This window comes from Durio zibethinus, chromosome 13 (genome assembly GCF_047325235.1).
Source record: "Durio zibethinus cultivar Kanyao isolate XHJ-2024 chromosome 13, ASM4732523v1, whole genome shotgun sequence".
Taxonomy (NCBI): domain Eukaryota; kingdom Viridiplantae; phylum Streptophyta; class Magnoliopsida; order Malvales; family Malvaceae; genus Durio; species Durio zibethinus.
This window is the reverse complement of record NC_143174.1, coordinates 18,129,946-18,144,296: the sequence shown is the minus strand read 5'-3', so window position 1 is coordinate 18,144,296 and position 14,351 is coordinate 18,129,946. Positions and strand designations below refer to the sequence as shown.

The 14,351-nt window shown below is 32.1% G+C and overlaps 1 protein-coding gene across 2 annotated transcripts; it reads left to right on the top strand.

The window, feature by feature from the left end:
- Nucleotides 1-9,744: 9,744 nt before the first annotated feature.
- LOC111302880 (uncharacterized) lies at nucleotides 9,745-12,719 on the top strand. 2 transcript variants are annotated; one of them, XM_022898761.2, is made up of 6 exons: nucleotides 9,745-10,120; nucleotides 10,248-10,355; nucleotides 11,460-11,707; nucleotides 11,883-11,970; nucleotides 12,315-12,381; nucleotides 12,480-12,719. In XM_022898761.2, the coding sequence occupies exons 2-6, from the start codon at nucleotides 10,300-10,302 to the stop codon at nucleotides 12,531-12,533; spliced, it is 513 nt and encodes a 170-aa protein (XP_022754496.2). In that variant the 5' UTR covers nucleotides 9,745-10,120; nucleotides 10,248-10,299; the 3' UTR covers nucleotides 12,534-12,719. The 2 variants fall into 2 exon arrangements, with proteins under 2 accessions (XP_022754496.2, XP_089598076.1); XM_089741950.1 differs by lacking the exons at nucleotides 9,745-10,120; nucleotides 10,248-10,355 and adding an exon at nucleotides 10,387-10,873 and having other exon boundaries at nucleotides 11,455-11,707.
- The last annotated feature ends 1,632 nt before the right edge of the window (nucleotides 12,720-14,351 follow it).

Sequence of the window (14,351 nt, the reverse complement as noted above, 5' to 3'; positions counted from 1 at the left end):
GTGATGCTAAGGCCTTGTATATCTCCACAAGATATAAGGATCATACATTGGTAAAGGTGCTCATTGATAATGGATCTTCTTTGAATGTCATGCATATGACTACACTATCTAGATTACCAATTGACATGTCTTACATGAAGATAGTCATATGATAGTAAGGGCTTTTGATGGAACTCGTCGTGAAGTGATAGGTGATATCAAGCTACCAATCCAAATTGGACTATGTATTTTTGATATAGTCTTTCAAGTATGGATGTTGCTCCTTCCTATAGCTGTCTTTTGGGAAGACCATGAATTCATATAGCAAGAGCTGTTCCTTCCACTCTGCATCAAAAGGCAAAATTCATAATTGATGAAAAGGTGATCATTGTTGTTGGTGAAAAAGACTTGTTGGTGACTAAACCCTCTACCATATTATATGTTGAAGCAGTTGAAAAAGCTTCAAAATATTCTTTCAAATCCTTTGAATTTGTTAATGCAACTTATGTGAGTGAAGGATCAAAAATACCTATTCATGTCTATCCAAAGCTTTCAAAATGGCACTTAAAGAAGTGGTAGGGAAAAGACAATAGGTGTGGATTGACTTGCAGGAAATACAACGACCATGGATGATGCCTAAGAAAAATGATCGGTTTAGGCTGAGGTACAACCCAACTCGAAAAGAAAGAATGAAGTTTATAGAGAAAAAAAAAAAGGTTAGCTCATTTTCTGGGGCAAAAAGTAAAGACTGAAGGCATATCTTTTCTTCCCCTTTATGAGACTTTCATCTCAATTGGCTATATCTATCCAGATGTAGTAAGAAACATAGAGAAAGAGCTTACACCATCATTGAAAGATATTTTCGCTAAATTTTCAATACAAATGGTGGGTGAAGAAAATGATAGTAAAGATCCAAGCTGTCCATAGGTTTGTCTTACTCTTTCTTGTACAAAACTAAAAAATTGGCATGTTGAGGAGCTACCTGTTGTTTTTAAACTTTCTCCAAAGTAATGTGATGAACCTAATCTAAATGCTTTTGTTAAAAGCATCAGATGTCTTATGTGTGTTTGTTTCCTCATTTTCAATTGAATAAATGACAAGTGTAGCACATTTGTCCATTTTTTTTGCCTTTTTCATTTCAATTCCTTACATTACTATACATCTTTCTACATTTCATCAATTTCACTTATTTTCAGGTATCTAAATAATGAATATAAAGATTATTATGACAATATTGCAGGATTTATTTTGAAAATTCTATTTATATTGGTGAACTCAATGATGAAGAGAATGTGGAAGACCATGTAGTATCCCCAAAATTATTTAGATTAATGGAATAAGAAGAAAAGCAAATCGTGCCTCATCAAGAAGCCACCGAAGTTGTTAATTTAGAGGATGAAGAAACTAAAAAAGAAGTTAAGATTGGTACTTCGATGTCATCACCAATAAAGCAAAAATTGATAAAGTTACTACATGAATATGTAGATATATTTGCTTGATCGTATCAAGATATGTCGGGGTTAGATACTAAAATTGTAGTGCATAAGTTACCTCTGAAGCCTGAGTGCAAACCAATTAAACAGAAACTAAGAAGGATGAAACTCGAAATGTTGTTGAAAATAAAGGAAGAAGTGAAAAAGTAATTTCATGCGAGATTTTTAGAAGTGGTCAAATATCTCGAATGGGTGGCAAATATAGTCCCAGTACCTAAAAAAGATGGCAAAGTGAGAATATGCGTCGATTATCGAGATTTGAATAGAGCAAGTCCAAAAGATAATTTTTCATTGCCTCACATTGACACTTTAGTGGACAATATCGCTAGGCATTCTTTATTTTCATTCATGGATGGATTTTCAAGCTACAATCAAATTAAAATGGCACAAGAAGATATAGAAAAGATTACTTTTGTGACATTATGAGAAATATTTTACTACAAAGTTATGCCTTTCGATTTGAAAAATACTAGGGCAACATATCACAGAGCCATGGTAACTTTATTCCGTGATATGATGCACAAAGAAATAAAGGTGTACGTGGATGACATGATCACCAAATCCCAAGAAGAAAAAAATCATGTGACTAATCTCAGAAAGTTATTTGAGAGATTAAAAAAGTTTTAACTCAAGCTCAATCCAGCTAAATGCACTTTTAGTGCAACCTAAAAAATATTACTGAGATTTATTATCAGTAAAAGAGGAATAAAAGGTGGATCCAAATAAGATACGTGCCATCCAAGAGCTACCACCTTCACGCACATAAAAAAAAGTAAGGGGATTTTTAGGGAGATTGAATTATATTTCTCATTTCATTTCTCAACTTACAGCCACATGTGATACCATATTTAAGATTCTTCGAAAACACTAGTTAGAAAAATGAGATGAAGATTGTCAAATGATGTTTGAAAAAGTTAAAGAATACTTATCACCCTACTTGTATTAATGTCATCTGTCCCTAGAAGACCTCTTATCTTATATTTGACAGTGTATGAAAAGTCAATAGGATGTGTTTTAGGGTAACATGATGAAACAAGAAGGAAAGAAGAAGTCATTTATTACTTGAGTAAAAAATTTACTGATTATGAGTTAAAGTATTCATCATTAGAAAAGATGTGTTATGCACTAGCTTGGACGGCTCGTCGACTCAGACAATACATGTTGTATCATACCATTTGGCTCATTACAAAATTAGATCTAATCAAGTACATCTATGAAAAACCTTCATTATCAAGAAAAATAACAAGATGGCAAGTGTTACTTTTTGAATATGATATTGTATATGTGTCTCAAAAGTTAATCATAGGAAGTGCTATAGCTGAATTTTTTACAGAACGTGCTCATGAAGATTATGTGCCTGTGACATTTAATTTTTTAGATGAAGACTTAATGTTTATACTTCACATAGATAAAGAAGAGCATAATGAAAATATATGGAAGATGTATTTTGATGCTGTATCAAATGTTTTAGGGCACGATATAGGAGTAGTTTTGATATCTCCAGAAGAGGATTACTATCCAATCACTACAAAACTAAATTTTGATTACACCAATAATGTGACAAAATATGAAGTATGTGTTTTAGGTCTTCAAGCTGCTCTTGAAAGGAAAGCCCATGTATTGAAAGTTTATAAAGACTCCGCATTGGTCATATATCAATTACGAGGAGAATGAGAAACCAAAGACTCAAAGTTGATTTTATACCAAAAGTATATACATAATTGATCAAAGAATTTGGGAGTATTTGGTTTCATCATTTACCCTAAGAAGAGAATCAAATGGCTGATGCATTGGCTACATTGGTAGAATGTTCAAATTAAATGAAAATGCTGAAATCCAACCCATTAAATTGAGCTTGCGAGAGAAACCAGCTCATTGTTAAAATGTTGAAGAAGGAGTTGATGGAAAACCATGGTATTTTAACATATTACAATATATTAAATATCAATAGTACCCAAAGCACATATCAGAGAATGATAAGAGAACATTGAGAAAGTTGACAATGAGTTTCTTTCTAGATGGAGAAATTTTATATAAGAGAAGTCGAGATCAAATACTATTGAGATGTGTGAATGCTGCTGAAGCCAAAAAGTTACTAGAATAAATTCATGGAGGTGTTTGTGGAACTCATGCAAATGATCAAATGATGACTAAACAAATAATAAGAGCATGATACTATTGGTTGATAATGGAAAAAGATTGCATTAACTATGCTAGGAAATACCATAAATGTCAAATTTATACAGATAATATTCAAGTTCCTCCAACGTCCTTACATGTTATGTTAACACTTTAGCCTTTCTCTATGTGAAAAATGGATGTGATAGGGCCTATTATACCAAAAGCCTCAAATGGACATCGATTCATTTTAGTGGTAATTGACTACTTCACAAATTGGGTAGAGGTAGCTTCATATGCCAATGTGACAAGAATGTGATTTGTAAGTTCATAAAAAAAAAGATCATATATCGATATGGCCTTTAAAAAAAAATCATTTCGGATAATGTTCTTAATTTGAATAATAAAATGATGACTGAGGTATGTGTTCAATTTAAAATCAAACACCATAAATCAATGCCGTATTATCCAAAGATGAATGAGGCAGTTGAAGTGGCCAATAAGAATATAAAGAGAATTATTAAAAAGATGACAGATGTGTATAAAGATTGGCATGAAAAGCTACCATTTGCATTACATGCTTATCGAACTTTGATTCACACATCTACAGGAGCTACACCATTTTCATTGGTATATGGGATGGAGGCAGTGTTACCCATTAAAGTTGAAATTCATTCTTTACGCGTTCTCATGAAAGTTGAGTTAGAAGAAGCTGAGTGAGTTCACGCTCGATATGAACAATTGAATCTCATTGAAGAAAAAAGATTAGATGCACTTTGCCATGGCCAACTATATGAAAAAAAAATGATGCAAGCTCATGACAAGAAAGTTCACCCATGATAATTTCGAGAGGAAGAATTAGTATTGAAGAAGATTCTTCCTAACTAACATGATCCTCGAAAAAAATAGACTCCTAATTGAGAAGGCATATATATGGTGAAAAGAGCTTTTTCTGATGGGGCTTTAATCTTAGCAAGAATGGATGGAGATGATCTGTCAAATTCAATCAATGCCGATGCAGTAAAAAATTTTTATGTTTAAAAATGATAAAAAAAATAAAATGAGTTGAAAAGATATTTGAGTTGAAAACTTGAAAGGGTAGTTTAGATAAAAAAAAAAAGGGAGGGATAATGAATGGAGTGGCTTAACTCTTAATATGTGCTAGAAGATCTCATTGGTTTTAGGCTTGCTTGGTTTGTTGCATTTTCGAAAATGTCAAGAGCACCAATCAAAAGTTTTCAGAAAAGAATCCATGATGAATTAGTTCATGATGATCTGAATATTTGTTATGTGGTTACTTGTTGTCCTTACTATATCCTTTTGATAATGCATGAAATAATTTTCCCTTTTACCAAAATAAAATACCACTTTATTTATCCTTCCTTTTGTCCCTTTCATTAAAAAGAAAAATGTGCAATGTGTTATAATTGTTTGAAATTCAAAAGATGATGAAGGAATAACAATGATCATAAAAGACACATTATTTTGAAGGAGATTTAAAATCATAAGAAATAAAGGCCAATGAGAAGGAAAGTCTGTAAGTCATAAAAATGGTAGACATTAAATATGGGATATGAAGAGAAATATTTTTTATCTAAAATTAATCAACTGCAAGAATGCATGGGATTCAAAAGAAGAAGAAAGGAAACAAACCTTGAGAAATTTTGAGGATTAAAAAAAATAACAATGAAAAAAAAAAGAAGATGGTCTTTTCATTTGCATAATAAGTGCATTTGCATCATGATCATCATTTATTGTATGGCATTGCAAAAACATGAAAATGTCATTCACGAATTCATGTGACACGACAGATGTATACGTCTAGGACAATCTAAGACCAACAAAAGAAAAAGTCAAAAGCAGAAAAGATATAAACCCTTTGTTCAGAGAAATCTTTCAAATACCATTGCCTCTTAGATTTTTGAATTTAAAGTTTGTTGCCTCTGGTCATAGGAGCTTTTTTTACGTTTAAAGTTTATTGCTTCTGGTCAGAGGAGTCTTTTAAATTTAAAGTTCATTGCCTGATCAGAGGAGCTTTTTAATTTTAAGAGTCTTTGGTCAGAGGACTCTATCAAAATTAGGCATGATTTGTAAGACCAAATGGCATAATCTATAAGTCCTCTCAGATTTTTAATTTAAAGTTTGTTGTCTTTGGTTAAATGAGCCATTTAAAGTTCATTACCTTTGGTTAGAGGAGCCTTTCAATATTTAAAGTTTGTTGCCTTTGGTTAAAAGAGCCTTTAAACATTTAAAGTTCGTTGCCTCTTATCAGAGGAGCTTTCAATATTTAAAGTTTGTTGCCTTTGGTTAAATGAGCTTTTGAATTTAAAGTTTGTTGCCTCTAGTCAGAGAAGCCTTTGAAATTTAGAGTTTGTTGCCTTTGGTTAAAGGAGCTTTTTGAAATTTAAAGTTTATTGACTTTGGTTAAATGAGCTTTTTGAATTTAAAGTTTGTAGCCTCTGTTTAGAGGAGCTTTTCAAATTTTCTCTCAAAAAAAAAAACTTTATGTTCAATGTTTCATTTTTTGTATGTGTTTAACTGAATAAAATTGGTGTCTTTTTATCTTTACTTTATTCCTAATTCTCATAAATAAGCAAAGAGGGGTAGTTGTAGACACCAATTTTCTTTTTATTACTATTATTATTATTATTATTATTATTATTCTTTAAAACAAAAGGAAAAAAGTCAAAAGAAAAAATAAAAAAAAAGTCTTTGATTTCAACTTTGGCAGCCGAAATCAAGCTGCCAGAGTGATATAAATTTCTCCCTGACACTGCCTAACTTGGCAGCATAAAATCTGATGACTTTTAACACAAAATTTCTACAAAATAAGATCCTAAAAGATTGGGGTCTTGAATCCCAAGAGCTCTATAAATAAAGCTAAGTTCTGCAAAAACAGAGGGAGGGAAAGAACAAAAAAAAGGGGAACACACAATTTAACAAAAAAAAAATAGCAAACACAAAAATAAAAATTTTACCGAGAATGAAATTCTTGATTTAGGAAGTTGTAGATCTTTTTTTTTTTGAAAAATCTGGGCTTGAAAAAGTGTTTAGAAAGCAAAAAAGATCATTGGGGGAATTTTTGAAAATTTTTTAGGTCGTCAAAAATTAGAAAAGTTTAAATTTTTCAACGATGTTTGAATTTTCAGGCACCGAAATTGGAAAAGTTTGAATTTTTCAGTGACCATTGAATTTTTCGGCCACTGAAATCTAGGATCTTTGAATTTTTTGGTGCCGTTGAAATTTTCAACCACTGGTACATGACGGCGACCAACCGAAAATTAGGTATCCATGGCAGCTGGCGAAGGGTTTTGAAATTTTAGAGAGAAGGGCTATGGGTTAGAGAGAGAAAAGGGTAAGAAAAAAAATGAAACAGGCCTTTTATAAGCCATCCAAAATGATGCCGTTTTGGGCGTCCGGATCAAACCTGACCCACGTAGGATCCGCGTGCCGACCCGATTCGTTTCGCAAGTTTTTATTTTTATTTTTATTTTTTGTTTTGATTTTGATTTTTTTATGTTGATTTTTATTTTTTTTTATGTTATTTTTTATGATATTGTTATTATTATTATTATTGTTATTTTATATTATTATTATTAATTTTTTTAGAAATAAATAAATAAATAAAAATAAAAATAAAACTAAAATAAAATAAAGACCTAAAGAAATATATATAAAAAATTTTATAATAACAGTTACTTAAATGAAATAAAATTTTATTACAAGTAAAAATATTATTAAAATTTCACCAAAGTGTTGAGATATTTTTTAAAAAAATATTTTTGCTAAGTAAATAATAATAAAATAAAAATAATAAAATAAAAATAAATTGTTTAGATGAATCTTCTAAATGTAATTTAAAAAAAAAAAACTAAAAGAGTTTAGTTTTATTTAATTATTGCAAATAAAAATAGTTTTTTTGGATTTCACCATGGTTGGGATAATCTAAAATTTTCACTAAAATAAAGATTGATTTAAACAAAGTAAGACAATAATAAAAAATGAAATTAATAATATTTGATATTTTGAAGTTTTATAAAAAAAATAAAAAATTAAAAAAGTTCGATTTTCTTTAATACAAGCAAAATATAAATATTTAGATTTCTTCGGTGAGTCAAGATAATCTAAATTTTTTATAATAAAAATAATTATTAAATAATAAAAAGTTTTTTTAAATAAGCATAATAAAAATTAATTAATAAATTATTTTATTTATAAAAAATGATTTTATTTAGGATCTTGTCAAAAAGTTGAGATGATCTTAAAACTTGCTCAAAATTTTTAGGATTCCACCGAAAAGTCAAAATAATCGTAAAATTTATTTAATAAATTTTGGGAACTCACCAAAGTGTCGGGATGTTCCTAATTTTTTTAAAATAAATAAATAAAATATCTTATGATGAGATTTCGAGAATTTTGTGAATGGTCAATTTTCTCGAAATATTTTTTAAATAGTGATTCCCTATAAATTTCGTCAAAACGTTGAAGAATTTATAAAATATAAAAATAATAATAATACTAATTTTACAAAAAAAATATATTTTTAAATAAATTTCAAGAAATTAAATTTAAATAAAAAAGGATCGTATTATCAAAATTAAATGATTACATATGTTTAATTGGTATCGTTCTTCGAACAAGCGACGTGAGGGTGCTAATACATTCCTCTCTCGTAACCGTACTCTCAGACTTAACCCTGATTTCGCAGACTTAAATTTTTTTTAATAATTCTTAATTAGTTTTAAGATTTTTACTAAAAGATGATATTTTTGGTAACCAATCATACCCTAAAAAAGATTGATGATGACTCTGAAAAATTTTCATCAAATCTAACTATTGAGTCTCCCGAATGAAAGATCGTTATGACAGTTGATAAATAGTTATTGTACATAATTGGGTGATTACTAATATTCAATCACTATTTCTCCACTTTTTTCATTATTTATTAATTATTCTATTTTTATGCTTCACATTCTTTAGTTAATTAGTTATTCTGTAAATCTATTAAAATATTGATTGAATTTAATAAAAATATTACAATTTATGTATAATTATACAAAATTAATTCTTTCTTTTATTTCGATAATTTAATTTCAAAAAACCTATCTCCTTCCCAACAATAATAGTGAAACCAAAAAAATATGGGGAATATGTAACTCCAAAGCAACCAGATCCAAATTCCGATTAGGCTAGAGCTCAGCAGCCGCGCGCTTTATGATTAATTTCTATTTCCATTATAGTTAACACAAAGGTAATTTGTTCTTTTTTTTATTATTTTTTTCAGTGGATGATGAATACAGAATAATTGGATCTGCCAACATTAACCAGAGGTCAATGGATGGTAGTAGAGACTCTGCAATTGCAACGGGGGCATTTCAACGACTATCAACTTATAGTCGACTGTCGAGCATGGCACTGTGGCAGGAGCACCTTGGAAATGTTGAGAGCAGTTTCCAGAATCCAGAATGTCTACAGGCAGTCAATTCTCTGACGTGTTATGGAATATGTAATCTATCGATGCTCTTTGGGGCAAGATCTGCAGGGCCACCTGTTGCACTATCCAATTAAAATCAGCAACACTAGAGGTGTTACATCCATGCCAAACATGGAGTTTTTTTACTGACACAAAAGCTCGTGTCAATGGCACCAGATCCGACTACCTTCAGTTCTAACCACCTCGCCGGTGCCATATCTGAACTTATCATAAATAATGATGATCAACAAATGGTGTACATATTGTTTGTGAGAAGCTATCCCTTTAAAAAACTTTCCAAATAAAACTCACCATTTGTTGCTTGTCTTACGTCAAGTCTAGAATTTATTATTTCATCTCTTGCTTGATTGATTTTGTCAGGAAACATGGAAGCTCCCACTCTTTCTAAAACATTATTTGAATTTTATGGAAGAGTAAAATAGCCTGGAAAAGTAAAGTAGATAACACGAGCTTGAACTCTGAACCTTTCCCAATTCATGGAGAGAGAGAGAGAGAGAGAGAGAGAGTCAGATTAAACTGTTCGGGAGATTAATCGATTAATGCTTTGCACCCCAACTAATAAAAGCTCTAGCCCAAGAAGATTAGTGTCTATAGAAATAGAAATTCGAATTTTTTAATTAAACTCTATTAAAGGAAAAAAAATGGATAAGCGGTTAGCGTCACTGCGTCAGGCTAGCTTTTGTCTGCCTTGCCGACCCAAATACACGACTTTAAGCCACGAAACAGTATCTGCTCCGATCCATCCAAAATGATGACCTCGCATTCCTCTAGTCTACCCAACTTTCATTTTTTCCTTGTTCTTTCCAAAAACAACCTTTTTTTTCCCTTTTTCCCCAACAATTTACAAATACACTGTTCAGTAAAAACATGAAACAGATTAATTTAGGGAAAAAAAAAGAAGAAAAACAGAAAACTGATAGAGAGACCCTTTGGTCGAATCAGTGACCAAAGAAGTCAAAACAACCTTTTTCGAGGAACAAGATTAACATTTTATCACAAAATATCCATAGCCATTTCTAAACATGCCGTTTTCAAGGTATTTATTTCATTTCTTTCATTCCAGAAAAACCCCTTTTTTCCCTGTGTTTTTAAAAATTTTCTATGAAGAATTTCAGGGGAAACAGTTGGAAAAAGAAGTATTGACTTTTTTATTATTCTCGCAGGAATTTTAGTCTTCTCCTTCCTCCAATTAGGGTTTTGCTTTGGGAATTTTAGATGCAATCTTCTGGTTACCTTCCTCCTTGGATCTCTTCCCTTTTTGCCTGCATGGGGTCAGTTCTTCTTCAGCTTTTTTTTTTTCTTTTACTTTTTATTTGAGTGGATATAATCACATTAATCCTCTGATTCTTAGCTTTCTTGGTTATAAGACAGGAGTTTTAATGCTTTGTTTGTTTAGTTTTAAGTTTGCCTTTTCTAAGTATGGAATCTTGGGGGTTGTGTTTTGTGCTTGCTTGCTGTGTGAGCGAGCTATAAGATGAGATGTCCGGGGGGAAGGGCCAAGGACTAGGGGGACTTTTCGATTTGGGGCATTCTTTGCTTGAAGTTTTAGGTAGCTGATTGTATGACACAAGGGTTTTTGTTTTGCTTTTGGGATTTGGGTTCTACAGGAGGCATGGATGCTAGTTGTTCTTTAGTAGCTCAAACTGCGAGATGCTTTGGAAAGAAACCTTGTTGTTCGTTTGTTTCGTTTTCTGGAGCTTATTTACATGCTCTTACACTATGGCTGGTGGAAACATTCAATGCTAAGTGCAAAGTTCTTTTCAGCTTGAGGGACAAATTTTCTTTTTATGTTTTCTGTTTTGGTTTGTTTTGGAAATAGATTAATTCACCGTTGATGTGCTGCCTGGTTACAATTTTGAGGAAGTTTACTTTACCTACTTTGATTGAGCTATAATGGAATTTGGATATGGGTGTGCAAAATTTTCTGGTTATATATGTAGCTGATGTCTTGTAGACTCAGCAATTTATAAGGGTTTGAGGGCTTGTAAATTTTCTGCATTGAAGCTGTAGGAAAATGGGCTTGAGTGGCACTGCTGGTTGCTTTTAGTTCCCGCTCAAATTTGGTCCCCTACATGTTGGAGATTAAGCCGGTGGAATTTGCATTATGCACTTGCTTTGCATTTCTGTGTTGTTCTCGTTGATAAAATGATTGCTAAGTTGCTATGTTTCAAGTGCAACTCCGCATTGATTATGTTCAACATCACACAACTGAAGCTACCTTTTTACAATGATTTTGAACTCTAGTATCATATGGTTATTTCCATATTATGGTTGCAAAGTTGATGGCTTTATTTTCCAGCTACTCAATTAAGGGTTGACTTGTTATAGTTGATTCCGATTATACGTGTGGTTAATCCTGGTTTTTAACAGAGCAGAGGTTGTTTCGGATGCTTCACGAAACCCTCACTGATTATTGCAGTGGATGAGCCATCTAAGGGTCTAATGATTCAAGGCCACAAAGTGAAGAGATCTAACTTTTCTGAGGATTTCTGGAGCAGCAGTGCATGTGAAATGGAACATAGTGCAGTCCCATCTCAAAGAAGCATTTCATTGATCAGCATATCAAATCAATCCCTTGATCCTTCTGGCAGCACTAGCAATCCTTCTGAATTTGTAAATCATGGCAAGTTCAGATATATTAGCATCTATATGCTACTAAATAGAGCTGAATATCATTCCATTGTTTCATATATTTACGTGTGCTGTTGGAAGTTTTTAGTACCATTTTACTGAATTTCTCGAAAATGATCATCCTATCTTTTGGTAAGCATATTGGTGAAACAAAATTTTACTTGCAGGCCTCCTTCTTTGGAACCAAACAAGGCAACAATGGCTTGGAAATAAAGGGTCTGAGAAGCCGGTGCAACTTCAAGAACCAACAATAAGGTTAGTAATTTTCATTGTTTTTCTAATTTAAAGTACATAACATTACTTTGGGACAAATAGAATGCAAAATCCCTAGAAGGCCGTGATTGAGAAACTGTTTACATTATCCTGTTTTACATTTAATCCCGTTTACACATTGTTTTTGGTACAAAAAAGGAAGTCCAAGAGGGAAGAGGGAATTTGAAGATTAGACCTTAACGCTCTTAAGGAGAGGATAACAACCATTATGCCAAGTTTAAGTTATTTCAACACTGTTTACATGTGAAAACAAGCCTTTCTCATCTTTTTTTTTTTTTTAAAGAAGAAATCTTATCTATGTTATGGTTCACCATTGTGTATTGCAGTTGGAATGCACCATATGAGAGTTTATGTGGGAATAACAAGCCATTCCCCCAGCCGATTACTCTTCCTGTAAGTTTGCTCTGCCAGCTAGATGGTTTCTCATGTTATTATAAACTATATTTTCACATTCTTTAGTTCCTCAATTCTTGTTGGATTCGCTGTGACAGGAAATGGTGGATTTTCTAGTCGATGTTTGGGAGGACGAGGGCTTATACGACTGAGCAGGATGATACAAAAAAGCTAGAAGAATAGAGAAAGATAAGAAATATTTTTCCAGGAATTTTTTGAGATTGTCGATTGTACTATTCCCTTCTCTGTTGGATTCTTCCACTGTACAATATTCTATTGTAGTTTACAAGTCCTTTTGGATTGGGAAGAAAAATGCAATATTCTAGTATTCTCTATCAGCTTCTTGGTCCTTTTGTTGGTAGTTGGCAATAGACAGTTGTATCTGATGGAGAAGATGCTTGCTTTTGTTCGTCACTAATCCTAGGAAAACTTCCCTTGGAGATGCCATCCTGAGTTGTACATTTTCAGTGGAGACGTAATATGTCTTCCTGACTCTGTACCAGTACTAGGCTATTCAAAGTTCAAACATACGTGTAGTCTAGATGCCATCAATAACCAAGGGCCTAGGTCCGGCCTACTGTTGCCCAACTTCAGAACAGATGTTTTTTTTTCCTTTTTTTGCCCTTTTGCCAATGCTAGGTTTTAAACGTTAATAAAGGGCCATAAAAATTTGGTCCACAAGGAGTTCTGGCACTGAAACAGCATGTGTTATAAACCAGGCCCCAGGCAGTTTCCGTTTTAGGATGTCTTGATTTTGTGCCACTTTTTGGAAGCCATGTAAATTTCTTGATAACCAGACATTCTGACAATAATAATAATGATATTAAGCTCCGGAAGAGACATTAATTCAACTAAAGCAACTTGACTAAATGTCTTTCACATTTAATTAAATGATGGCCATACTAACCTAAAGAAAAATGGAATTTTGTAATGTTTACCATCATATAAAATTGTTTTATTATTGTTATTATCCTACTTAACGAGATCATTGAGGCAGCAGCAGCTTCATCAACTTGTCATCACCACCGGTAAAAACTAAATAGGTTTTTAATGGTTTTTTTTTTTCTTTTTTGGTTGATAAGATTGGATTCTCACTATGGACACAATTTTGCTGCATATATTTGTAGGTAAATATTTAACATGTTAAGTTTCAAATTCATTTAATCTCAACAGTATAATATGCAGCTAGAAGAAATATAGATGATGTTGGTGGCTTAGTCATTGGATGGATTCTTGTTGTATTTAGATGAAAGAGTAGTGGTTTGGCAAAAGTTAGCAAGCAATCCCTCAGCTTACTCATTAATGGACAATAAAGAAATACAGAGAGAACGCAAGTGGGTATAATGGAATAGTCAATTTGGAGTAGATATGCATGTACTTACAAATTTGATGAGTTGGGCACATTTGAAATTATGCTAAAAAAAGAAAAATAAAGAAAAATAAAGAGAGAGAGAGAGATAAGATACTGAGGAAGGGTATTTTTTTTTTTTTAATAATAGCCCTCGTGGAGGAAGCTTAATTTTAAGTCCAAGTGGATGGCTTTCAGGAGAAGAAAAAAATAACCTAGGAATGAATGCATTGTGGCTGTTAATTCTATGTATATAATAATGTAACTGCCATGCTTTCTAGGGGGAAATTATTAAAAAAAAATAAATGAAGGGAAACCCCATCTTGGCAAAAAAGAGTAGAATAATGTTTACAGGATTCCCATTTCAGAGGTAAAAACCTTGAATAAAAAATCAATGAACCCGCATCAAAGAAGAACCCCTACATCCTTTATCTATGACTATATATATGAACTAGCACCTCGTCTTTTTTCCTTTCTCTTTTTATGAAAATTGCTAGATAATGTATACATGGAAATGAGTGACAAGAATAAGCACTTTTCCCTAACAAAATTTACAACAAAATGGAGGGTCACCCTTCAGCAGCATATGCTTTGAAGAAAATAATTGACAAGGACTTGCTGC

Coding starts and splice junctions, on each gene's coding strand:
- LOC111302880 (XM_089741950.1), top strand. CDS start 10,646: ATGACACAAGGGTTTTTGTTTTGCTTTTGGGATTTGGGTTCTACAGGA. Junction 10,874..11,454: donor GGGACAAATTTTCTTTTTAT/GTTTTCTGTTTT, acceptor GGTTTTTAACAG/AGCAGAGGTTGTTTCGGATG. Junction 12,382..12,479: donor CCCAGCCGATTACTCTTCCT/GTAAGTTTGCTC, acceptor TCGCTGTGACAG/GAAATGGTGGATTTTCTAGT.